Source organism: Homarus americanus, unplaced genomic scaffold (assembly GCF_018991925.1).
Source record: "Homarus americanus isolate GMGI-L3 unplaced genomic scaffold, GMGI_Hamer_2.0 scaffold39618, whole genome shotgun sequence".
In the NCBI taxonomy this organism is placed as follows: Eukaryota; Metazoa; Arthropoda; class Malacostraca; order Decapoda; family Nephropidae; genus Homarus; species Homarus americanus.
Window position 1 is genome coordinate 248,045 of NW_024716984.1, and position 26,480 is coordinate 274,524.

The window sequence follows — 26,480 nt, forward strand, 5'->3', positions numbered from 1 at the left end:
GTGGACGTCGTCAGGAAGTGAGGTATCCACATTCCAACACCTCACCTGCGGTGTTCCCCAGGGGACCAAGATGGGACCACTGTGCTTCCTCATCCTGATCAACGACGCTCTATCGGACACTCCTCACAGGTGGAAGTACGTGGATGACTGCACTGTGGGAGTTACAGTGAACAACACCTCACCAGACTACTCATCGCTACAAGGCACCCTGGACAGGCTACAGGCATGGACTACGGAGAACAAGGTCACCATCAACCACACCAAAATCGTAGTCATGCACATCAATACCGCCACCACTCCGGCAGTTACAGTGGGTGCCCATCCCCTCCAGTTGGTGCAGTCTGCCAAACTCCTGGGTGTTACCCTAGACCACAAACTGGAATGGATGGTCCATGTAAATAACACAGTCAAGGCAGCCTCGTACCGACTCTACATGCTACGACGACTCAGGTCACTTGGGACACCCACGCCAGAGCTGAGGACCATCTACAATGCCTTTATTCTCCCCAAACTAACATATGCGTCACCAGCCTGGTCGTCTTCTCTCAACTCCACCCAACAACGTCAGCTAGAGAAGGTACAGAAAAGGGCCTGCAGAGTCATGCTCGGCTCAGAATACTCCGGCTACATCAACGCTCTCTCCACCCTGGAAATACTATCCCCCAGGGACCTCCACCACCAAGCACTGGCAAGGTTTGGCAGTGGACAACTGCACCACCCTCGTCATCGCCGCCACCTGCAGCCCCCCCGCCCACCTCGCACAGTCCGCCACTACAACAAAATTCAGCCCACAAGAGCCCACACCGATAGATATAAGAACAGCACCATCCCATCTATTGTTAAAATAATAAACAACTCCTGATTTATGTACTGTACAGCCCTGTAAATGTATTCAATGCATATTATATCATGCACACATACACTCACACACTCATTCCTCACACTGGTCAACACACACACACACACACACACACACCTCCCTCTGTTATTTCTGCCCTCCTCCCTTCCTCCTTCCTTCCACTCCCTCCTTTCCTTACTCTTCCCCCTCCTCATCCTTCCCATTTCCCTCCCCCTTATCCCTCCATCCTCTCTCCTACTTCTCTTCCATTCTCCCTTCCCCCTCTTCTTCCTTCCCTCCCTCTTCTCCCTTCCTCTCGTCTCCTCCCTCCCCCTCCTCTCGTCTCCTCCCTTCCTCTCGTCTCCTCCCCTCCTCTCTCCCCTCCCCCTCCTCTCTCCCCTCCCCTCTCTCCCCTCCCCCTCCTCTCTCCCTCCCCCTCCTCTCTCCCTCCCCTCCTCTCTCCCCTCCCTCCTCTCTCCTCCCCTCCTCTCTCCCTCCCCTCCTCTCTCCCTCCCCTCCTCTCTCCTCCTTCCTCTCTCCCCTCCCCTCCCTCTCCCCCCCTCCCCTCCTCTCCCCCCTCCCCTCCTCTCTCCCCTCCCCTCCTCTCTCCCTCCCTCCTCTCTCCCTCCCCTCCTCTCTCCCTCCCCTCCTCTCTCCTCCCTCTCTCTCCTCCCCTCCTCTCCCCCTCCCCCTCCCTCTCTCCCTCCCCTTCCTCTCTCCCTCCCTCTCTCCCCTCCCCTCCTCTCCCCTCCCCTCCTCTCTCCCCTCCCCCTCCTCTCTCCCCTCCCCTCCTCTCTCCTCCCCTCCTCTCCTCCTCTCTCCCTCCCCTCCTCTCTCCCTCTCCCTGCCTCCTCTCTCCCCCTCCTCCCCCTCCCCTCCTCTCCCCTCCCCCTCCTCCCTCCCTCTCTCCCTCTCCCCTCCCCTCCCTCTCCTCCCCTCCTCCCCTCCCCTCCCCCCTCCCCTCCACTCTCTCCTCTCCCCTCACCCCTCCTCCCCACCCCTCCCCTCTCTCTCCCTCCCACCCTCCTCTCTCCCTCACTCCTCCCTACCCCCTCCCCTCCCCCTCCTCCCCCTCCCCCCTCTCTCCCTCCCCACCCTCCCCCTCTCTCTCCCCCTCCCCACCCCTCCCCTCCCTCCCTCCCCTCCTCTCTCTCCCCTCTCTCTCTCCCTCCCACCTCTCCCCTCTCCCCCTCACCCTCCTCCCCTCTCTCCCCTCACCCCTCCCCCTCCCACCCTCCCCTACCTCTCTCTCCCTGCCCCTCTCTCCCTCCCACCCCTCCTCTCTCCCCTCCCTCTCCTACTCCCCTCCTCCTCACCTCCCCTTTCCCTCCCCACCCTCCCCCTCCTCTCTCCCTCCCCCTCCTCTCTCCCCTCCCCCCTCCTCTCCTCCTCCTCTCTCCCCTCCCCTCCTCTCTCCCTCCTCCTCTCCCCTCCTCCTCTCCCCCCACCCCCTCCTCTCTCCCCTCCCCCTCCTCTCTCCCTCCTCCTCTCCCCTCCCCCTCCTCTCTCCCTCCCCTCCCTCTCTCCCTCCCCTCCTCTCTCCCTCCCCTCCTCTCTCCCCTCCCCCTCCCCCCCCACCCTCCGCCCTCCCTCCGCCCTCCACCATCCCTCCACCCTCCTCCCCACCTCACCTCCGCCCTCCCTCCGCCCTCCCCCACCCTCACCCCCGCCCTGTAGACCATTTTCCTTGGTGTGCTGACGTAGATATGCTGGAGTAGTGACGTCGGTGATCCCGTACTGTATAGATCCTCTCTCTCTCTCTCTCGCTCTCTCTCGCTCTCTCTCTCTCTCTCTCTCTCTCTCTCTCTCTCTCTCTCTCTCTCACCTCTCTCTCTCTCTCTCTCTCCTCTCTCTCTTCGTATACAGACACAAGACTTTCAGGTCCTTTCAGTATTAGAAAGGGCATATGAACAGTGACCAGTAGTGTACTGTACCACTACCACCACTATTACTACTACCACCACTATGCCACTACCACCACTATTACCTACCACTGTTACCATTACCACCACTGTTACCACTACCACCACTGTTACCACTACCACCACTATTACCACTACCACCACTGTTGCCACTACCACCACTATTACCACTACCACCACTGTTACCACTGCCACCACTATTACCTGCCACTGCACCACTGTTGCCACTACCACCACTAATACCGCTACAACTGTTACCACTACCACAGCCTGTTACCACTACCACCACTGTTGCCACTACCTCACTATTACCCGCAACTACCACTATTACCACTACCACCACTATTGCCACTACCACCACTATTACCACTACCACTATTACCACTACAACTGTTACCACTACCACAACTGTGCCACTACCACTACCACCACCTATTACACTACCACTATTACCACTACCACCACTGTACCACTACCACCACTATTACCACTACACAACTGTGACCACTACCACAACTGTTGCCACTACCACAGCTGTTACCACTACCACAACTGTTACCACTACCACCACTATTACCACTACCACCACTATTACCACTACCACAACTGTGACCACTACCACAACTGCTTGACCACTACCACAACTGTTACCACTACCACAACTGTTACCACTACCACCACTATTGCCACTACCACCACTATTGCCACTACCACCGCTATTACCACCACCACTATTACCACTACCACCACTATTACCACTACCACAACTGTGACCACTACCTGGCACTGTTACCACTACACAACTGTGACCACTACCACAACTGTTACCACTACCACAACTGTTACCACTACCACCACTGTACCCACTGCACCACTAATACCACTACCACAACTGTTACCACTACCACCACTATTACCACTACCACCACTAAGCCTTACCACAACTGTTACCACTACCACCACTGTTACCACTACCACCACTGTGCCACTACCACCACTATTACCACTACACACTGTGCACTGCCACCACTATTACCCACTACCACCACTGTTACCACTACCACCACTATTACCACTACCACCACTTTTTACCACTACCACCACTATTGCACACACCACTGTTACCACTACCACCACCTATTGCCACTACCACCCATGGTACCGCACTATTACCACTACCACCACTGTTACCACTACTCACCACTATTACCACTACCACCACTATTACCACTACCACCACTTTTACCACTACCGCAACTATTACCACTACCACTGTTACCACTACCACCACTGTTACCACTACCACTGTTACCACTACTCACCACTATTACCACTACTCACCACTATTACCACTACCACCACTATTACCACTACCACAACTATTACCACTACCACCACTGTTACCACTACCACCACTGTTACCACTACCACCACTATTACCACTACCACCACTATTACCACTACCACTTTTTTTTTTTTTACCGTGGCCTCAGCCTCCCCAATAGCCACACCTTCGCCATATTTTTTACCTTAATATTAAATATCCTAATACATAAAGTAGCTCTCCTAGCTGTGTTGAATTAGTTGAGCCTCAGATCACTTGACATGCGGCCATGGGATAAAAAATCCTGATGTCAAAGAAGGCTCGCTGTCCCCGCGTCCAGAATCCTCGAGCACTGACGTTCACACGGGCTTCGTTGGATGTGTTTGAAGTCCTGTGTTGGAAGATCTCACTGTCCAATGGAAGGAGGGTCGGTTCTACCCTGACATGGCAGATTTCCTTCAACATATTTGCTGTGAGGTCCCTTACTTCGTCATGCCTCATGCATATGAAGCCCCCTTTCTTGCACACCATGGCGTGATCAACGTCATAGGAAGAGCCACACATGCATTGGGAGGGCAACCCTTCTACTGGCCTACCGTACCTCAGAGCATTGGCATCTGTAAATTCTTGTTTATTGAGACTGAAACCATTTGCCCTTATCGGTAACGTAGTTAACCAGTTCGAGGCGCCCACCTCCTGCGCTATAGCTACTTTTTTTTCAAATTCTCTGGTACTTGCAGCAACAGTTGCTGCAACTTATCACTTTGGCCGTTCTGTCGTTCTGTCGTAATGGACCTTCGAATCTTGTTTACTTCACTGGTATCCACCTCCCCTGTTGCGTTCTGAGCTATTATGTGGTCTGTGAGGGCTGCCGTGAGCTTAACTTAGTTTTGATGTTCGGTGTCAGCGATCTCCTTTGGATTGGTCATTCCCATACCTCCCAGTCTCGGTGGTAGTGCAAGGAGTGATCCTTCTGCTGGGGTTAAGTGAGGGTGTTTCACTAATTTGGGAATGAAATTGACGCTGTTAGCTTCTTCCAGAGGGTGGAGGAGGGGTCCAATATCAGGGATAGTGCGCATCAGGTAGTTCCAGTGATGGTTGACTCCATGGATGAATGCCGCAAAAGCCGCATGTGGCTCTGTGTTAGCAATCTCAGACAGAGCTTGGATTTCCCTAACCCACTCATTCACCTTTCCAGTTACGTACTCGGTCTTGAAGTCAGTCGTGCCTATTACTGCGCCTAGATGTCTTTGGCCTTCCTTTGTTATTTTGACCTCACTTCCGCCAAGCACCTCCATTGCCCGTTCATAATGTTCTGGCTTCACGATGAGGAAGGACTTGCTGGCGTTTGGGTGGTACCGTATTTGTGGACCTCGCGATGTTACCAGGTCCCACCACTTTTTGATGTCCTCCAGCTTTTCCTGCTCCTGTAAGGTCATTAGCGTACGCCACTTGTTTGACCTCAGCTATTGCTACTACCACCACCACTATTACTACTACCACCACCATTGCTACGACTTCCAGTCAGTTCGTCGCCGGTCAATTCGTCGCCAGGTCAATTCGTCGCCGGTCAATTCGTCGTCGGTCAATTCGTCGCCGGTCAATTCGTCGCCGGTCAATTCGTCGTCGGTCAATTCGTCGTCGGTCACCTCAGTCCTGGCCAACCTATTAAGGATCTTTAAAACAGGAGAGTCGAAAGCCAGGGATTTCCAAGGGTGACAAACAACCGGAAGAGAGGATATCTCTTTACTCGGACAATAAAGAAATAATCACAAGATAACACGGTCACTACTCAACTAAATATAGTCAGAAATAGATAACAAAAGGCAATGCACAATCCTATATGGCACTCTATGAAGGTAAGGTTAGGTTAGGTTCATATTGTAAACCATTCATATTGCTACTACCACCATTATTACCACTACCACCATTATTACCACTATTACTACGACTACTACCACCACCACTATTGCTACTACCACTATTATAAATATCTCACCGTGATGCGTAGATGTAAGGAAGAAATGTGTGAGAAGGTGATCTTGTACAGTGTGTTGTGGGTGTGTTTTGGGTGTAGCGTGGGTGTGTTGTGGGTGTGTTATGGGTGTAGCGTGGGTGTGTTGTGGGTGTAGCGTGGGTGTGTTGTGGGTGTATCGTGGGTGTGTTTTGGGTGTAGCGTGGGTGTGTTGTGGGGGTATCGTGGTGTGTTTTGGGTGTAGCGTGGGTGTGTTGTGTGGGTGTGTCATTGGGTGTGTTTGGGTGTAGCGTGGGTGTGTTTGAAGTGTAGCGTGGGTGTGTTGTGGGTGTGTAGCGTGGGTGTGTTGTGGGTGGATCGTGGGTGTGTTGTGGGTGTATCGTGGGTGTGTTGTGGGTGTGTATCGTGGGTGTGTTTGGGTGTAGCGTGGGTGTGTTGTGGGTGTGTGGGTGTGTTGTGGGTGTAGCTGAGAATTGGGGCTGTGGGTGTGTGTGTTTATCAGGGAGGCGTTGTGGGTGTAGGTGTCATCCACTCTTATGGACGGTGTGGGTGTACTATAGGTGTGGCATATGTGTGGGTGTGGATATATGTGGGTGTGGTATAAGTGTGGATATAAGTGGGTATGGGTGTGGGTGTGGATATAAGTGGGTTTGGGTGTGGATATAAGTGGTATAGGTGTGGGTGTGGATATAAGTGGGTGTAGGTGAGTGTGGTTACAAGTGGGTGTGGGTGTGGGTGTGTGTATAAGTGTGGATATAACTGGGTGTAGGTGTGGATATAAGTGTATGGGTGTGGGTGTGGATATAAATTAGAGTGTAGGTGTGGATATAAATGGCTGTAGGTGTGGGTGTGGATATAAGTGGGTGAAAGGTGTGGGTGTATCACTGGTTGCTGGAAGGGCCAGGTTAAGACTGCTGACGTCATGGTGACGTCAGCAAGTTCTAATTAAAGTGGTGGTGGAGCGTACCGCCTCCCACCATCCTGCCGCCCCCCCCAATCCTGCCGCCCCCCCACCATCCTGCCGCCCCCCCCACCATCCCACCGCCCCCCCACCATCCTGCCGCCCCCCACCATCCTGCCGCCCCCCACCATCCTGCCCTCCCCACCCACCCTGCTGCCTCCCCACCACCTGCTGCCTCCCCACCCACTCCTGCCCCCCCCACCACCCTGCCGCCCCCCCACCACCCCTGCCGCCCCACACACCCTGCACCTCCCCCACCCCTGCCTGCCTCCCACCACCCTGCTGCCTCCCCACCACCCTGCCTCCCCACCATCCTGCCGCCCCCCACCACCCCTGCCCCCCCCACCACCCTGCCCCCCCCCCACCACCCCTGCCTCCCCACCCTCTGCTGCCTCCCCACCACCCTGCTGCCTCCCCCCACCACCCTGCTGCCTCCCACCCCACCCCTGCCCCCTCCCCCACCCACCCCTCTGCCTCCCCACCCCCCTGCCTCCCCCACCCTGCTGCCTCCCCCACCCCTGCTGCCTCCCCACCCTCCCCTGCCTCCCCACCACCCTGCCCTCCCCACCACCCTGCTGCCTCCCCACCCACCCTGCCTCCCCACCACCCCACCCGCCTCCCACCACCCCTGCTGCCTCCCACCACCCCTGCTGCCTCCCCACCACCTGCTGCCTCCCCACCACCCTGCTGCCTCCCCACCACCCTGCTGCCTCCCCACCACCCTGCTGCCTCCCCACCACTGCTGCCTCCCCACCACCCTGCTGCCTCCCCCACCACCCTCTGCCTCCCCACCACCCCTGCTGCCTCCCCCACCACTCTGCTGCCTCCCCCACCACCCCTGCTGCCTCCCCACCACCCTGCTGCCTCCCCACCACCCTGCTGCCTCCCCACCACCCCTGCCCGCCTCCCCACACTTCCCTGCCTCCCCCCACCCTCCTGCCTCCCCATCCTGCCCCGCCTCCCCACCATCCCTCCCGCCTCCCCCCACCATCCTGCCTCCCCCACCACCCTGCTGCCTCCCACACCCTGCCGCCTCCCCCACCCACCCCTGCCTCCCCCACCATCCTGCCGCCTCCCCACCACCCTGCCACGCCTCCCCACCACCTGCCCTCCCCCCCCTGCCGCCTCCCCCACACCCTCCTTCCCCACCACACCTGCCTCCCCCACCATGCTGCCCCATCATCCTGCCCCACCATCCTGCTACCCCTCCCACCATGCCCCCCACCATCCTGCCGCCCCCATCCTCTGCCCATCCCTCCACCCTCCCCACCCCATCCCTCCACCCTCCTGCCCATCCCCTCCACCCTCCTGCCCATCCCACCACTTCCCTCTGCCCATCCCTACCCCTGCCCTGCAATACTCTGGTCGTTGGGGTCAGAACTGTGCAATACTCTGGTCGTTGGGGTCAGAGCAATCGCAATACTCTGGTCGTTGGGGTCAGAACGTAGTGCAATACTCTGGTCGTTGGGGTCAAGTGGCAAAGTAATGTAATAACCCTATTCGACCAGCCACACCTACAGCCACACCCTATATCCAGCCACACTATACCCAGTCACACCCCTATACCCAGTCACACCTATACCCAGCCACCACCCTATACCCAGCCACACCCTATACCCAGCCACTTTCACCCCAGCCACACTACCCAGCCACTGCAGCCACACCCTATACCCAGTCACACCTATGCCCAGTCACCCTATACCCAGTCACCCTATGCCCAGTCACCCTGCCCAGTCACACCCTGCCCAGTCACACCCTATACCCAGTCACCTACATCCCTACCTAGTCACACCCTATGCCCAGTCACACCTATGCCCAGCCACACACCTCTGCCTAGCCACACCCTATACCCAGCCACACCCTATATCAGCCACACTATACCCAGCCACACCCTACACCCAGCCACACTGTGAGGGAGTTTCACAGCACAGATACATTAGGATGTTTGTGTGACCCCAGTTGTGCATATTCGGGAGCCCGGTTACGTTAGGTTAGGTTAGATAAGGTTAGGTTAGGTTAGGTTAGGTTAGATAAGGTTAGGTTAGTTTTAACTTCATATACTGTATTGTACTTGGATGAGATCATTTATAGTAGATAGTTTTGTTTATTGGTTGTGTGTGTGTGTGTGTGTGTGTGTGTGTGTGTGTGTGTGTGAAGATGGTGATCAGCAACATAAGCAAATTTGCTGATGACACTAAAATAGGACGTGTTATTAAATCTGACGAGGACTCCACAAAACTACAGGAAGATCTCAACAAATTTTTCGAATGGTCAAAAAATGTCAGATGAAATTTCAACGTGGACAAATGTAAAGTACTCAGTATAGGAGATGTAAACAGGGAACCAGATACCAGATGAACAACGATGCCATAGAAATCCGACTGCGAGAGATTTAGGAGTAATGATAAGTAGGAACCTTAAGCCAAGTAAACAATGTGTTTTGCTCGTAACAAGGCTAATAAAGTACTTGGGTTCATACAAAGGAGTGTTAGTTACAAGACCAGCGAGGTCATCCTAAAACTGTATCTTGCTCTTGTGAGACCACACCTGGATTACGCAGTTCAGTTCTGGTCACCGTATTACAGAATGGATATAGAATCCTTGGAAAGAATTCAGAGGAGAATGACAAGACTAATCCCGGGCATTAGGAACCTTGAGTATAGAGACAGGTTAAAGCATCTTAATTTGCACTCCCTCGAGAGACGTAGAGCGAGGGCGACCTGATAGGGTGTATAAGTGAAGGCAGGGCTAAACAAGGTACTCAAACTATCCAACCAGGAGCGAACTCGTAACAATGGTTTTAAATTAGACAAATTTAGATTTAGGCGCGAAATAGGTAAACACTGGTTTGGAAACAGAGTAGTGGATGAATGGAACAAGTTACCAAATAATCATTAACTCGAATACGCTGAATAGCTTCAAACATAGGTTGGATGCTTATATGAGCAATAGGGGTTGGGTGTAAACAGGACTGACCAGTATGAAGGCCAATCGCTGCAGTTTCCTCCATTCTTATGTTCTTATGATTGAGGCTGGCTGGATGGTAGGGAAGGTGGTGGTGTTATGAGTGTGATGGTGATGGGCAGAGGTGGGCATGGTAGTGATGGTGGGTGGGTGCACGCGCGGCCGTGGGTGGCAGACTCACCTCAGCTTAGTCTTGACTGAGGGGCGCCACGGAACACACGCTCGCGCCGCCGCCCCCGCCGACCCACCACCACCCGACCGACCCGCCGCCCGACCTCCGACCCTGTTGCGCCTTAAACACTCTCCGCTTCCTCCACGTCAAGTAACACGTAATGCCAGGTTGAGATCACGGCCCCCTGGCGGTGACCTGGGAAGATGACCCGGTACCCCAGGCAGTGAATTAGTGTTGACCTCGGCGGTGACCAGTGATAATTACTTGGTTAATAATGACTTTAGGAAGCACACTCTTCACCGTCCCGAAAATATACCAGGAAAAACAGCTTAATTATGGTACAGTAAACCACACACCTGGTGAGAACCGTGATAACGTGATAAGGTTTATGATAACGTGATAATTACTAAAAGGTTTACCTGGTGAGAACCTTAATAACGTGATAATTTAATGTTTACCTGTGAGAACCTTATTAACGTGATAATTACTAAGGTTTGCTGGTGTAATAACGTGATAATTACTAAAGGCACCTGGTGAGAACCTTAATAACGTGGTAATTAATATAAGGTTTACCTGGTGAGAACCTTAATAACGTGATAATTACTAAAGGTTTACCTGGTGAGAACCTTAATAACGTGATAATTACTAAAGGTTTACCTGGTGAAAACCTTAATAACGTACTAAAGGTTTACCTGGTGAGAACCTTAATAACGTGATAATTACTAAAAGGTTTACCTGGTGAAAACCTTAATAACGTGATAATTACTAAAAGGTTTACCTGGTGAAAACCTTAATAACGTGATAATTACTAAAAGGTTTACCTGGTGAGAACCTTAATAACGTGATAATTACTAAAAGGTTTACCTGGTGAAAACCTTCATAACGTGATAATTACTAAAAGGTTTACCTGGCGAGAACCTTAATAACGTGATAATTAATATAAGGTTTACCTGGTGAGAACCTTAATAACGTGATAATTAATATAAGGTTTACTTGACTCAAATCTATAATTAAAGACTGTGCTGAAAAGGACGAAGACTGAAACAAGTGTGAGAACAGTGACAGGTTATAGGTGAAGCAGTGTGTGTGTGGTGAGGGTGTGTGTGTGTGTGTGTGTGTGTGTGTGTGTGTGTGTGTGTGTGTGTGTGTGTGTGTGTGTGTGTGTGTGTGTGTGAGGGTGGGTGTATGTATGGTGAGGGTGGTGTGTGTGTGTGTGTGGTGAGTTGGTGTGTGTGTGGTGAGGGGTGGTGTGTGTGTGTGTGGTGGTGAGTGTGTGTGTGTGGTGAGGTGGTGTGTGTGTATGGTGAAGTGGTGTGTGTGGTGAGGTGGTGTGTGTGTGTGTGAAGGTGGTGTCTTTTGGTGAGGGGTGGTGTGTGTGTGTGTGGTGAGGGGTGGTGTGTATGTGGTGAGGGTGGTGTGTGTGTGTGTGGTGAGGGTGGTGTGTGTGTGTGTGTGTGGTGAGGGTGTGTGTGTGTGTGTGGGGGTGGTGTGTGTGTGGTGAGAGGTGGTGTGTGTATGGTGAGGTGGTGTGTGTATGGTGAGAGGTGGTGTGTGTGTGGTGAGAGGTGGTGTCTTTGTATGGTGAGGGTGGTGTGTGTGTGGTGAGGGTGGTGTGTGTGTGTGTATGGTGAGGGGGTGTTGTGTGTGTGTGTGTGTATGGTGAGGGTGGTGTGTGTGTGTGTATGGTGAGGTGTTGTGTGTGTGTATGTGGTGAGGTGTTGTGTGTGTATGGTGAGGGTGTTGTGTGTGTGTATGGTGAGGGTGGTGTGTGTGTATGGTGAGGTGTGTGTGTGTGTGGTGAGGGTGTTGCGTGTGTGTGTATGGTGGGGGTGTTGTGTGTGTGTGTATGGTGAGGGGTGTTGTGTGTGTGTGTATGGTGAGGGGTGTTGTGTGTGTATGGTGGTGTTGTGTGTGTGTGTGTATGGTGAGGGTGGTGTGTGTGTATGGTGAGGGTGGTGTGTGTGTGTGTGGTGAGGGTGGTGTGTGTGTGTGGTGAGGGGTGGTGTGTGTGTGTGTGTGGTGAGGTGGTGTGTATGTATGGTGAGGGTGGTGTGTGTGTGTGTGGTGAGAGGTGGTGTCTGTATGGTGAGGGTGGTGTGTGTGGTGAGGGTGGTGTGTGTGTGTATGGGTGAGGGTGCTGTGTGTGTATGGTGAGGGGCGTTGTGTGTGTGTATGGTGAGGGTGGTGTGTGTGTATGGTGGGGGTGTTGTGTGTGTGTGTATGGTGAGGGTGTTGTGTGTGTGGTGAGGTGTTGTGTGTGTGTGTGGTGGGGGTGCTGTGTGTGTGTATGGTGAGGGGTGTTGTGTGTGTATGGTGGGGTGTTGTGTGTGTGTGGTGAGGGGTGTTGTGTGTGGTGAGGGTGGTGTGTGTGTATGTGGTGAGGGTGGTGTGTGTGTGGTGTTGTGTGTGTGTGGTGGGGGTGCTGTGTGTGTGTGGTGGGGGTGTTGTGTGTGTGTGGTGGGGTTGTGTGTGTGTGGGGGTGTTGTGTGTGTGTGGTGAGGGTGTTGTGTGTGTGTGGTTGGTGTGTGTGTGGGGTGGTTGTATGTGGTGGGGTTGGTGTGTATGTATGGTGGTGGTGTGTGTGTGTGTGGTGGGGGTCTGTGTGTGTGTGGTGGGGGTGTTGTGTGTGTGTGGTGGGGGGGTGTTGTGTGTGTGTTTGAGGGGGTGGTATGTGTGTGTGTATGGTGGGGGTGTTGTGTGTGTGTGTATGGTGAGGGTGTTGTGTGTGTGTATGGTGAGAGGTGTTGTGTGTGTGTGTATGGGGTGGTGTGTGTGTGTTTATGGTGGGGTGTGTGGTGGGGTTGTATTGTGTGTATGTGGGGTGGTGTGTGTGTGTGGTGGGGGTTGGTGTGTGTGTATGGTGAGGGGTGTTGTGTGTGTGTGTGTGTGGGGTGTTGTGTGTGGGTGAGGGTGGTGTGTGTGTGTGTGTGGTGGGGGTTGTGTGTATGGTCAGGGTTGGTTATTATGGTGGGGTGCAGTGTGGTGGGGGTGTTGTGTGTGTGTGTATGGCGTGGGGTTGGTTGTGTGTGTGGTTGGTGTGGTGTGTGTGTGGTGTGTGGTTGGGGGTGGGTGTGTGTGTATGGTGGGGGTGGTGTGTGTGTGTGGTGAGGGTGTGTGTGTATGGTGAGGGGTGGTGTGTGTGTATGGTGAGGGTGGTGCGTGTGTGTGGGAGGGGTTGTGTGTGTTTGGTGGGGTGGTGTGTGTGTTTATGGTGTTGGTGTGTATGGTGAGGGATGGTGTGTATGTATGTGGTGAGGGATGGTGTGTTTTGTGTGGTGAGGGTGTTGTGTGTGTGGTTGAGGGTGTTGTGTGTGTTGTGAGGGTGTTGTGTGTGTGATAGTGGGGGTGGTGTGTGTGTGTGAGTGGTGTTGTGTGTGTGTGTATGGTGAGGGGTGTTGTGTGTGTATGGTGAGGGTGGTGTGTGTGTGTGTGTGGTGAGGGTGGTGTGTGTGTGTGTGGTGGGGTGTTGTGTGTGGTGGGGTGTTTGTGTGTGTGTGGGGGTGTGTATGGCGGGTTGGTGTGTGTGTGTATGGGTGATGGTGTGTGTGTGTGAGTGTGTGGTGAGGGTAGTATTTGTATGGTGGGGGTTGTGTATGGTGAGTGTGTGTGTGTGTGGGGGGTGGTGTGTGAGTTGGGTGGTGTGTGTGTTTGTGTGTGTGTGTGTGGTTGGGGTTGGTGTGTGTGGTGTGTGTGGTGGGGGTGTGTGTTGTATGGTGAGGGGTGGTGTGTGTTGTATAGCGTGTGGTGTGTGTGTGTGGGGTGGTGTGGTGTGGTTGGTGAGTGTGGTGTGTGTGGTGGTGTTGGTGTGTGTTGTGGGGGTTGGTGTGTGTCTGGTGAGAGTTGGTGTGTGTGTGGTGGGTGTGGTGTGTGGTGTGTGTGTGTGTGGTGATGGGTGGATGTATGTGAGGGTGGTGTGTTTGTATGAGTGTGGTGTGTGTGGCGTGTTTGTGTGGAGTGTGCGGGTGTGTTGTATGAGTGTGGTGTGTGTTGTATGAGTGTGGTGTGTGTGTTGTATGGGTGTGTGTGGTGTGTGTTGTATGAGTGTGTGGTGTGTGTTGTATGGTGTGGTGTGTGTTGTATGAGTGGTGTGTGTTGTATGAGTGTGTGGTGTGTGTTGTAGGTGTGGTGTGTGTTTATTGGGTGTGTGGTGTGTGTTGTATGAGTGTGGTGTGTGTTGTGGGTGTGGTGTGTGTTGTATGGTGTGTGGTGTTTTATGTGGGTTTGTGAGGGTGTGTGTGTGTGGTGTGTGTGGTGTGTGTTTTGGAGGTGTGGTGTGTGTTGTATGAGTGTGTGGTGTGTTGTGTGGTGTGTTGTGTGTGTATGGGTGTGGTGTGTGTGGGTGTGGTGTGTGTTGTGTGGTGTGTGTTGTATGAGTGTGTGGTGTGTTATGGGTGTGGTTGTGTTGTATGAGTGTGTGGTGTGTGTATGAGTGTGGTGTGTGTTGTATGGAGTGTGTGTTGTAAGTGTGTGGTGTGTTGTATGGGTGTGGTGTGTGTTGTGTGGTGTGTGTTGTATGAGTGTGGTGTGTGTTGTATAGGTGTGGTGTGTGTGTTGTATGGGTGTGTGGTGTGTGTTGTGAGTGTGGTGTGTGTTGTGGTGGTGTGTGGTGTGTTGTATGGTGTGTGGTGTGTTGTATGGTGTGTGTGTGTGTTGTATGAGTGTGTGGTGTGTGTTGGTGTGTGTGTGTTGTATGGTGTGTGGTGTGTTGGGTGTGTGGTGTGTGTTGTATGAGTGTGTGGTGTGTTGTATGGTGTGGTGTGTGTTGTATTTGTTGTATGAGTGTTGGTGTGTGTTATATAGGTGTGGTGTGTGTTATGTAGGTGTGGTGTATGTTTGTATGGTGTGTGTGTGTGTGTATGGAGTGTGTTGTGTGTGTTGTATGTGAGTGTGTGGTGTGTTGTATTGAGTGTGAGTGTGTGTTGTATGAGTGTGTGGTGTGTGTTGTGTAGTGTGTGGTGTGTGTTGTATGGTGTGTGTGTTGTATGAGTGTGTGGTGTGTGTTGTATGGGTGTGGTGTGTTGTATGAGTGTGTGGTGTGTGTTGTGTGGGTGTGTGGTGTGTTGTATGAGTGTGGTGTGTGTTGTAGGTGTGTGGTGTGTTGTATGGTGTGGTGTGTGTTGTATGAGTGTGTGTGTGTGTGGGTGTGTGGTATGTGTTGTTGAGTGTGTGTGGTGTGTGTTGTAGGTGTGGTGTGTGTTGTATGAGTGTGTGGTGTGTGTTGTGTGGTGTGTGTGTGTTGTGTGAGTGTGTGTGTTGTGTGTGAGTGTGTGGTGTGTTGTATGGTGTGGTGTGTGTTGTATGGTGTGGTGTGTGTTGTATGAGTGTGGTGTGTGTGTTGTATGGTGTGTGGTGTGTTGTGTGTTGTATGAGTGTGTGGTGTGTGTTGTATGAGTGTGGTGTGTGTTGTGTGTTGTATGGTGTGGTGTGTGTTATGAGTGTGTGTGTGTTGTATGGGTGTGTGTGTGTGTTGTATGAGTGTGGGTGTGTTGTATGGTGTGTGGGTGTGTTTGTATGAGTGTGGTGTGTGTATGGTGTGGGTGTGTGTGAGTGTGTGGTGTGTTATGAGTGTGGTGTGTTTTGTATGAGTGTGGGTGTGTGTTGTATGGTGTGGTGTGTGGTGTGTGTGTGAGTGTGTGTGTTGATTGGTGTGGTGTGTTGTATGGTGTGGTGTGTGTGTATGAGTGTGGTGTGTGTTGTGTGTGTGGTGTGTTGTATGGTGTGTGGTGTGTGTTGTATGAGTGTGTTGTGTTGTATGGTGTGTGGTGTGTGTTGTATGGGTGTGTGGTGTTGTTGTATGAGTGTGGTGTGTTTTATGGTGTGGTGTGTTGTATGAGTTGGTTGTGTGTTGTATGGGTGTGTGTGTGTTGTTGTATGAGTGTGTGGTGTGTGTTTAGATGTGTGGTGTGTGTTGTATGAGTGTGTTGTGTTGTATGAGTGTGTGTTTGTTTATGAGTGTGTGTTTTGTATGGAGTGTGGTGTGTGTGTTGTATGAGTGTGGTGTGTGTGTATCAGTGTGTTGTGTGTGTTGTATCATGTGTGTGTTGTGTTGTATGAGTGTGTGTGGTGTGTGTTGTATCAGTGTGTTGTGTTGTATGAGTGTGTGTGTGTGTTGTATGAGTGTGTGGTGTGTGTTGTATGAGTGTGTGTGTGTTTTGATGAGTGTGTATGTGAGTGTGGTGTGTGTTGTATCAGTGTGTTGTGTGTGTTGTATGAGTGTGTGTGTGTGTTGTATGAGTGTGTGTGTGTTGTATGAGTGTGTTGTGTTGTATGAGTGTGGTGTGTGTGTGTTGTATGAGGTGTGGTGTGTTGTATGAGTGTGTGGTGTGTGTTGTATGAGTGTGGTGTGTGTTGTATGAGGTGTGTGTGTGTTGTATGAGTGTGGTGTGTGTTGTATGAGTGTGGTGTGTGTTGTATGAGGTGGTGTGTGTGTGTTGTATGAGTGTGTGGTGTGTTGTGTGTTGTATGAGTGTGTGGTGTGTGTTGTATGAGTGTGGTGTGTGTGTGTTGTATGAGTGTGGTGTGTGTTGTATGAGGTGGTGTGTTGTATGAGTGTGTGGTGTGTGTTGTATGAGTGTGGTGTGTGTTGTATGAGTGTGTGGTGTGTTGTATGAGTGTGTGTGTGTTGTATGAGTGTGTGGTGTGTGTTGTATGAGTGTGTGGTGTGTTTGTATGAGTGTGGTGTGTGTATGAGTGTGGTGTGTGTTGTAGGAGTGTGGTGTGGTGTGTGTTGTATGAGTGTGGTGTGTGTTGTAAGGAGGTGGTGTGTTGTATGAGTGTGGTGTGTGTTGTATGGTGGTGTGGGAGAGGTGGTGTGTGTTGTATGAGTGTGTGGTGTGTTGTATGAGTGTGTTGTATGAGTGTGTGGTGTGTTGTATGAGTGTGTGGTGTGTGTTGTATGAGTGTGGTGTGTGTTTTGTATGAGTGTGGTGTGTTGTATGAGTGTGGTGTGTGTTGTAGGAGTGTGTTGTTGTATGAGTGTGGTGTGTGTTGTATGAGTGTGTGTGTGTGTTGTATGAGTGTGTGGGTGTGTGTTGTATGAGTGTGTTGTGTGTGTTGTATGAGTGTGTGGTGTGTGTTGTATGAGTGTGGTGTGTGTTTTGTAGAGTGTGGTGTGTGTTGTATGAGTGTGGTGTGTGTTGTATCAGTGTGTTGTGTGTGTTGTATGAGTGTGTGGTGTGTGTTGTATGAGTGTGTGGTGTGTGTTGTATGAGTGTTGTGTTGGTATGAGTGTGTGGTGTGTGTTGTATGAGTGTGTGGTGTGTGTTGTATGAGTGTGGTGGTTTTATGAGTGTGGTGTGTGTTGTATGAGTGTGGTGTGTGTTATAGTGTGGTGTGTTGTATGAGGTGTGTGGTGTGTGTGTTGTATGAGGTGTGGTGTGTGTGTGTTGTATGAGTGTGTTGTGTTGTATGAGTGTGTGGTGTGTTGTATGAGTGTGGTGGTTTTGTATGAGTGTGGTGTGTGTTGTATGAGTGTGGTGTGTGTTGTATGAGTGTGTTGTGTGTGTTGTATGAGTGTGGTGTGTGGTATGAGTGTGTGGTGTGTGTTGTAGGTGTGTGTTGAGTGTGTGGTGTGTGTTGTATGAGTGTGGTGTGTTGTATGAGTGTGGTGTGTGTTGTATGAGTGTGGTGTGTGTTGTATGAGTGTGTGGTGTGTGTTGTATGAGTGTGTGGTGTGTGTTGTATGAGTGTGTGTTGTATGAGGTGTGTGGTGTGTGTTGTATGAGTGTGGTGTGTTGTATGAGTGTGGTGTATGCAAGGAGTGTGTGTGTGTGTTGTATGAGTGTGGTGTGTGTATGAGTGTGGTGTGTGTTGTATGAGTGTGTGGTGTGTGTTGTATGAGTGTGGTGTGTGTTGTATGAGTGTGGTGTGTGTTGTATGAGTGTGGTGTGTGTTGTATGAGTGTGGTGTGTTGTAATGAGTGTGTTGTGTGTTGTATGAGTGTGTTGTGTGTGTTGTATGAGTGTGTGTTGTTTTATGAGTGTATTGCGTTAATCTTATGAGTATGTCGGATATAACGCTAGTGTGTGGTGTTTGAGGTGTCGAGTTAGTTTATCTGGGTGATGTACTGTGTGTGTGTGTGTGTGTGTGTGTGTGTGTGTGTGTGTGGTTTTATAACGCTGTATAGTAAATGTTACAACACCAACCCGTGAGGTCTATCCCATAGGTGATATATCCCAGGTGATTGTGGCAGTGTTGATGCTGGCACTGTAACCATGGCAACCTTCGACCTTGTCGCGATAGTGTAGTGAGCATTTCTACGTCTGACGTTTACCTTCGGCGGCGCAGGAGCTGTGTCATGGATAAATGCACGATGCTCTAATACTTACAGCAGTGTGGATTTAATCAAGACGGTGTGGATATAGTGTGGATATCTTATGATACAGTGGAAATATATAGTGTTACAGTGTTAACAGTGTCACCATACCCCAAGGCTAGGCTGTACACGTGTTTCCTCACCATCTGCTGCTCCTGACCATATTCTGCTTCACCACTGACTTTTTCTTCTGTTTTACGCCCGCCCGCCCGCCTGCCCCGCCCGCCACACTTCGTTATTCTCCCACCCGACAGAACCCCACTCCTCCCCGCGCCGCCCAACCCACCCTGGCCTACGCCACCCAACCCTACCTGGCCTCACACCGCCCACATTGCAGGTGTTGAGGATGAAGTAGCGCAGGGTTGGGTGGCGTAGGCGTGTGTCAGCGGGGGTGGTGTTGGCTGGTGGGCGTTGGCAAGTTTGTTTGTGGCCCGCGCGCCTGAGTGTGGGCGTGCGTGTGTGTGGGCGGGAGTTATTAGCTCCGTCACTGTGGAGGTGGTAGTGGAGGAGTGTCTTCTGGAGGGCGGGTGGGCGGGGTCCACCCTGGCTCCTCCAGTGGCGGTGAGGGCAGACGACGGGGCGGGGTGGCAACCCTCTGTCCCGCCCATCTCGCCACCTGGCGGCCATGTGTCGCTGTCTGAGGCTGCTGGAGTCTTGCTGCCAGGTACTGTGTCCCTCATACTAACTCTTCACACACACACACACACAGGTAATGCTTTGTAAGAAAGCTTAGGGTGTGTCGCCGCGCCTCTCTGACAGTAACACCAAAACTGAGTCACCTCTCCCTGCCCCAACTAATGTATTGTATAGTCTCAACACTTATACCGGTACAGTGGCTGGTGTATGTGGCACATGTGTGTTTGTTTACATCGCGTTAAAACTCCCATAATGACCTTTAGGGAACGTCATAATAGTGGCCAGACTAACATTGCTACATAGACATTCCACACAGATGCCACATGTCACAAAACATGCCAGACATTGTACCAGATATAAGTGCAGGCGACTGTACCTTTACATGCTTCATACCTAAGTACCCATACATGACGATCCCGTGTGTGTGTGTGTGTGTGTGTGTGTGTGTGTGCACGCACTAGATACTGATGGGGTATTGGTGACGTTGGAGGACGGGGAACAGTATACTGTAGGTCAGGTAGTGGTGGTGCGTCGTGCAGGTACACACAGAAGAGACACAGGTGGCCAGGACATACACAGGTGGAACACACACAGGTACCAGGACATACACAGGTGAACACACACACACGGTAACAACAGGTGGCAGAGAGACACACGGGTGGCCAGGCACACACAGGTGGCCAGAGAGAGACACACACGAGGTGGCCAGGTACATACACAGGTGGCCGAGAGACACACGGTGAGGTACATACACAGGTGGCAGAGAGACACACAGGTGGCAAGGTACATACACAGGTAGAGAGACACACGGGGTGGCAAGTAGACAGGTGAGAAGGGGAACTATAGAGTGAGGACAGTTACTGGTTGGAGTGTAGTGTAGTGCTAGTGTGGGAGAAGACAGTGTTATACCCCTGCTGTGGCTGTGATGGTGGTGTGGGCAGGGGGTGGGTGTGGGCGGGGGTGTGGGTAGGAGTGGAGGTGAGTGGGGTGTAGGTGGGGGTGGAGGTGTAGGTGGGAGTGGGTGTAGGTGGGAGTGGAGGTGTAGGTGGGAGTGTAGGTGGAGGTGTAGGTGTAGGTGGGAGTGGGGTGTAGGTGGGGTGTAGGTGTAGGTGGGAGTGGAGGTGTAGGTGGGAGTGTAGGTGTAGGTGGGGTGTAGGTGTAGGTGTAGGTGGGGTGGAGGTGTAGGTGGGGAGTGGAGGTGTAGGTGGGGTGGAGGTGTACAGTAGGTGGGAGTGGAGGTGGAGGTGTGGAAGGTGGGAGTGGAGGTGTAGCTGGGAGTGGAGGTGTGGGTGGGGTGGAGGTGTAGGTGAGAGTGGAGGTGTAGCTGGGAGTGTAAGTAGTAGGTGGGAGTGTAGGGGTAGGCTCTGGGGTGCACAAGGAAACAGGTGGTAATTGCATCATGTTAGGTAATGACTTTGTTCCTGTGTGGCGCCTCTCGACCCCAGGAAGGTCTAGTTGTGTGTGTGTGTGTGTGTGTGTGATAGTTTATGTACCGAAGAGTGCTGAAAGTGCCATTGTGCCAGGTACCACAATGACAACCAAGGGGTTGTATATATATATATATATATATATATATATATATATATATATATATATATATATATATATATATATATACATACATATATACACACACACACACACACATACACACACTTAATTTTTAGTCCATATAACTTGCGGACTTTGAACATATAATCAACAACCTCACCAGCCAGGACTCTAACCCTCGACCTACTGTGTCCAGGAACGTTACCGACCTGACCCACCTCAGCTATCCTCCATCCCTGGATGAGGTAGCTACTGCCATCAAACAGATGAAAAATAACAAAGCCTCAGGGCCTGATGGAATCCCAGCCGAGGTGTATATAGCAGGAGGACCTCTGCTTCACTCTCTCCTGGAGAATATATGGTAAAGGAGGAAGTCCCCCAAGCTCTTAAAAATGCCTCCATTTTCAATATTTATAAGAACAAGGGAGACCGGTCAGACTGGCAGCTAGAGTGGGATTTCGCTGCTCTCCGTAGCTGGCAAGATTGTCGCCCGAGTCCTCCTAAACAGACTTCTTCCTGAGGCGGTATTAGACCATCGCACCTCTGACATGATCTTTGCTGCCCGCCAGATACAGGAAAAGTGTAGAGAATAGCATCTTGACCTGTACATGATTTTCATCAACCTAACCAAGGCCTTCGACGCGGTCAACAGGGAAGCCCTCTGGTGGACCCTCAGCCGTTTTAGCTGCCCACCAAAATTCATCGCCATTGTGGGGCAACTCCACGATGGCATGAACAGCATTGTCCTGCACAACGGCACCCAGTCAGAGTTCTTCCCCATCCAAACGGGGGTTAAACAAAGGTGTGTACTGGCACCAACTCTCTTTTCTATCTTCTTGGCTGCCTTCCTTACTCGTGCCAGTGCCAATTTAGCCAGCGGGGTTAACATCAAGTTCCGGGTAAAGGGAGGTCTTTTCAACATAAGATGACTCCAGGCAAGAGTAAAAGGTGTTGGCAGCTTCCACTACTGAACTTTAGTATACAGACGACCTCACCCTCCTTGTTGCTCACACTGAATACGACCTACAGGAGATCCTAAACACCTACACAGACGCGTATGCACACTTCGGCCTTGAGGTGAATGTACACTCACGCGCCATAGTTTCGGTGCACCCTCTACCGCTACTCCTGACTCAATGGAAGTCTTAGCTTTGGCTTCAGACTGAACGTCCCTCCCCCACCCATCGTTCAGTGGTGCAATGTGGTAGCTCGAAGCTTCGCTGGATTGTACGAATAGCAGTTCATGATGTTATATTTGAGAGAATATATGCACGATACAGGTTTTTTAGTGACCTCACAACACTTTATCTACTTAAGGGATATGAATGGATAATTTAGCTATAACATTATAAATACTGTCAAGCAGACACGTTGCGGCCTACTGCAGCTGCACTAGTTAAAACGTATAGCGTCTTGTATTACGCAACATTTCTACAGGCGAAAATATATCACTACAACTATATTAAAGCAAACAATACATTGTCTGTAATACAAACAATGACCTTAACTCACTGCCTTCTTGTGCAGATTTGAGGCCTGCTGCTTCGACGACAACTTGTGCCTCACGAAAACGGTCCAGCGGCGGCTCATAACGAAACTGATTTACGCGAACTATTTGCCAATCTTTAGATATCTTAATTGTCGGAGAGGCTGATTATCATGCATCTGATTATGTTATTATGTGCTAGATACCAGTATCAACATACTGGCTGTGACTAATCACATTTGCATAATAATCATGCACCTGTGAAAAGCAGACAAGCACTGCAAATCTCAAATAAGTGTGAGACCGAGATTTTCGCATGGATTTTAATTACTTTCAGTCTCAACATATGCGTTTTTCATATAGATATCAGCCTGTATAATTCTGACCACATATTCAAATTTATTTTATTAAAATGTCTGCATCCCCGTATATTCTCACACTGACATTATGGAGGACTATTCGTTCTATCCAGCGGAGCCTCGAGCTACCACCTTACACCACTGAACGATGAGAGGGTGGGAGGAGGATCCGTTGGGTTTGCAGTCCTGACTACGACTTCCCTCGAGCCAGTGGTAGGGGTAGAGGGTGGCGCGTGAGTGTACGGAAGACTAGGACTCTCTTTCAACCTGCCCCTGGTTCAGACACACCTCCGTCATCCATCCAGATTAACGGTACTACCCTCTCTAATGTTACCCACTTTCGGTATCTCGGCTCCCACCTGTCCACCACTGCAGACATCGATGAAGAGATTCAGCATCGTATCAGATGTGCATCTCAAGCCTTTGGCAGACTCCGAAATCGTGTCTTCAGCTGTAGGGAGCTGAAATTATCTACAAAGCTGCTCGTATATCGAGCAGTAGTCCTCCCACCTGCTGTAGGACATGGCTCACACGGAGGCACCTCAGTCGCGAACTTTCACCAACATAGTCTACTGTACGTTCCATCCTCGAGTTCGCTGGGAAGACAAGAAAACAAATGCCAGTATTCTTGCTAACACCAACTGTAGGAGCATCGAGGCTACCATTATCCATGAACAACTACGCTGGACTGACCATGTTACCCGCATGGACGACAGTAGACTGCCAAAGCAGCCACTTTGCAGTCACCTACGAATCGTAAGCGTAACACCAGCGGGCAATTGAAAAGGTATAAGGATAGTCTTAAGACAAACCTGAAAAAGTGCCAAATCGACCCCCTCACCTGGGAGACGATTACTCCACACCGTAACGCTTGGAGGAGCACCGCACGAGAAGGTGTCAATGCTTTCGAGTTAGCCCGACTGCAAACCGGTCAGACAAGTGCCAACGCCGGAAAGACGCTGCCGCCCCTCCGCAGCAGATGGAGCCCTCCACATGTGCAACAAATGTGAACGACGCTGCGGGTCCCGTATCGGTCTCTTTAGTCACCTCAAAACTCACCAACCTACAGTAGGTGACATCCCTAATAACTCATATCATTGTATCATAGCTGGATGATCGTCATACTCGATTCCGAGTAACAGCAAAGTAGTAGTAGTATTTAATGTTTATATATATTTGTAAATGTCATGTTATAGTTTTGTAATAGCCGTATACTGTATAGTATATGTTTATTTATTATTTCCTATCTGCCTACTCACTGACTGATTGTCTATTATTGTTGCGGTGGTAAAGCGGTTATCACGCTGGGCTGGATGTCCTTGTTGATCGCTTGCACTGTCACGTTGGCTCAATCATACCAATAAAGATGGCGGAGCTTTTGTATTTATTGGGTGTGACGTGTCCCGGAAAAGTCATTATTCTCTTTTTTTTGTTTTTAGATAAACAAGGTTTCAGCTTCTTTGGGTCCCAGCTCTACGGTTTGATACAATCACCTAGAAAAGACCGTCGCCTCTCCTTCTGAACCACGAACCCCGGACTCAAACTCGTGAATCCCTGAAGCATTTATGGAGAGAATAATGTATCAATGTCTACTTCTTCGGGTTCACGAGTCCGAATCTCAGGGGTTCGTGGTTCAGGAGAAGAGGCGATTCCAGGGATCACTATAAGACGTGCATCCATACACTCTCAACTCTCTTGTCCTTGTTGGTTAAGAATCTCCCTGCCATTACAACCTTCGATATACAACATGACTTCCATCTGTATATAGTACATTAGATGGAGGTTTTCATGGTTAACGAACCCTCGATGTAATGGATTTTCCTCTTCATATAGTCCATTTAATAGAGGATTCAGTGTATCACCAAACAACCATAGTAGTGACGTGAGGATAATTATGGTGTCTCTGGTTGCAGCACTTCCTGGAGACGCTACACCCCTTCGACACGGAGACCGAAAACGACATCTCCAACTATCTGTACAACAGGTCGAGGGAGATTGAGCCCAAGAACTGCAAAAAACCGCCAATGAAGGTGAGTTAAGTCTCCCCCCTCCCACACACACACCTGTTTACCTCCCACCACACCTGCTTACCTCCCACCACACACCTGCTTACACCCCACACACACCCACACACCTGGTTACCTCCCACCCACACACACACACCTGGTTCCCCACCCACACACACCTGGTTACCTCCTCCCCTCACACACACACACACACACCTGGTTACCTCCCCACCCACACACACCTGGTTACCTCCTCCCCTACACACACACACACACACACACACACACACCTGGTTACCTCCCACCACACACACCTGCTTCCCCACACACCTGCTTCCCCCCCACACACACACACACACACACACACACACACACACCTGGTTACCTCCACCACCACACCTGCTTCCCCCACACACCTGCTTCCCCCACACACACACCTGGTTACCTCCCCACACACACACACCTGGTTACCTCCCCACACACACACACCTGGTTACCTCCCCACACACACACACACGCCTGGTTACCTCCCCCACACACACACACACACACACCTGGTTACCTCCCCCCTCACACACACACACATGGTTACCTCCCCCACTCACAACTGGTTACCTGCCCCCACACACCTGGTTACTCTCTCCAGATGTGCTACACCACTCATTCAAACTGCTGCTCTGATTTAAACTTTGACTAATAGATTGTTGTGTTTTAAGCTTTTAAATCACGGATGGTTGTAAGAAGCTTAGGAGTCAAAGATAAAATGGTTGCCAGTTAAGCTTTTTGCTGACAGATGGTTGTGAGTTAAGCTTAGGACTAACAACTGGGTAGAAGGAGGGAAGGAAGGCAGCTGGGTGGAGGGAGGGAAAGGAAGGCAGCTGCTGGGTGGAGGGAGGAAAAGAAGGCAGCTGCTGGGTGGAGGGAGGAAAGGAAAGGCGCTGCTGGGTGGAGGGAGGGAAGGAAGAGCAGCTGGGTGGAGGGAGAAGGAAGGCAGCCTGGGTGGAGGAGGAAGGAAAGGCAGCTGGGTGGAGGGAGGAGAAAGGAAGGCAGCTGCTGGGTGGAGGGAGGAAAGGAAGGCAGCTGCTGGGTGGAGGAGGGAAGGCAGCTGCTGGGTGGAGGGAGGGAAGGAAGGCAGCTGCTGGGTGAGGGAGGAAAGGAAGGCAGCTGCTGGGTGAGGGAGGAAGGAAGGCACCTGGGTGGAGGGAGGAAGAAGGCAGCTGCTGGGTGGAGGGAGGAAGGAAGGGCATGCTGGGTGGGAGGAGGGAAAGGGAAGGCAGCTGCTGTGGAGGGAGGGAGGGCAAGGTGGAGGAGGGAAAGGAAGGCAGCTGCTGGGTGGGAGGGAGGAAGGAAGGCAGCTGGGGTGAGGAGGAAGGAAGGCAGCTGCTGGGTGGAGGGAGAGGAAGGCAGCTGCTGGGTGGAGGGAGAAAGGAAGGCAGCTGGGTGGAGGGAGGGAAGGAAGGCAGCTGCAGAGGGAGGGAGGGAAGGCAGCTGGGTGGAGGGAGGAGGGAAGGCACTCTGGTGGAGGAGAGGGAAGGCAGCTGCTGGTGGAGGAGGAAAGGGCAGCTGGGTGGGAGGGAGGAAAGGAAGGCAGCTGGGTGGGAGGGAGGGAAGGAAGGGCTGCTGGGTGGAGGGAGGGAAGGAAGGCAGCTGGGTGGGAGGAGGGAGGGAAGGCACAAGGGTGGAGGGGAGGAAAGGCAGCTGGGGTGAGGGAGGAAAGGAAGGCAGCTGCTGGGTGAGGGAGGGGAAGGCAGCTGGGTGGAGGGAGAGGAAGGGCTGGGTGGAGGGGAGGAGGAAGGCAGCTGCTGGGTGGAGGGAGAAGGGGGCACCTGGGTGAGGGAGGGAAGGAAGGCAGCTGCTGGGTGGAGGGAGGAAGGCAGCTGGGTGGAGGAGGAGGGAAAGGCAGCTGCTGGGTGGAGGGAGGAAAAGGGAAGGCAGCTAAGGGTGGAGGGAGGAAAGGAAGGCAGCTGCTGGG

At 51.7% G+C, this 26,480-nt stretch overlaps 1 protein-coding gene across 2 annotated transcripts in view; it reads left to right on the forward strand.

The window, feature by feature from the left end:
- The window catches only part of LOC121858774 (son of sevenless homolog 2-like), a 64,985-nt gene that overhangs the window by 25,837 nt on the left and 12,668 nt on the right, over positions 1-26,480 (forward strand). For both annotated transcript variants that reach the window (XM_042355404.1, XM_042355405.1), the window contains exon 23: positions 24,416-24,532. In XM_042355404.1, coding sequence (XP_042211338.1) covers positions 24,416-24,532 — 117 coding nt within the window. The remainder of the gene's footprint in view (positions 1-24,415; positions 24,533-26,480) is intronic.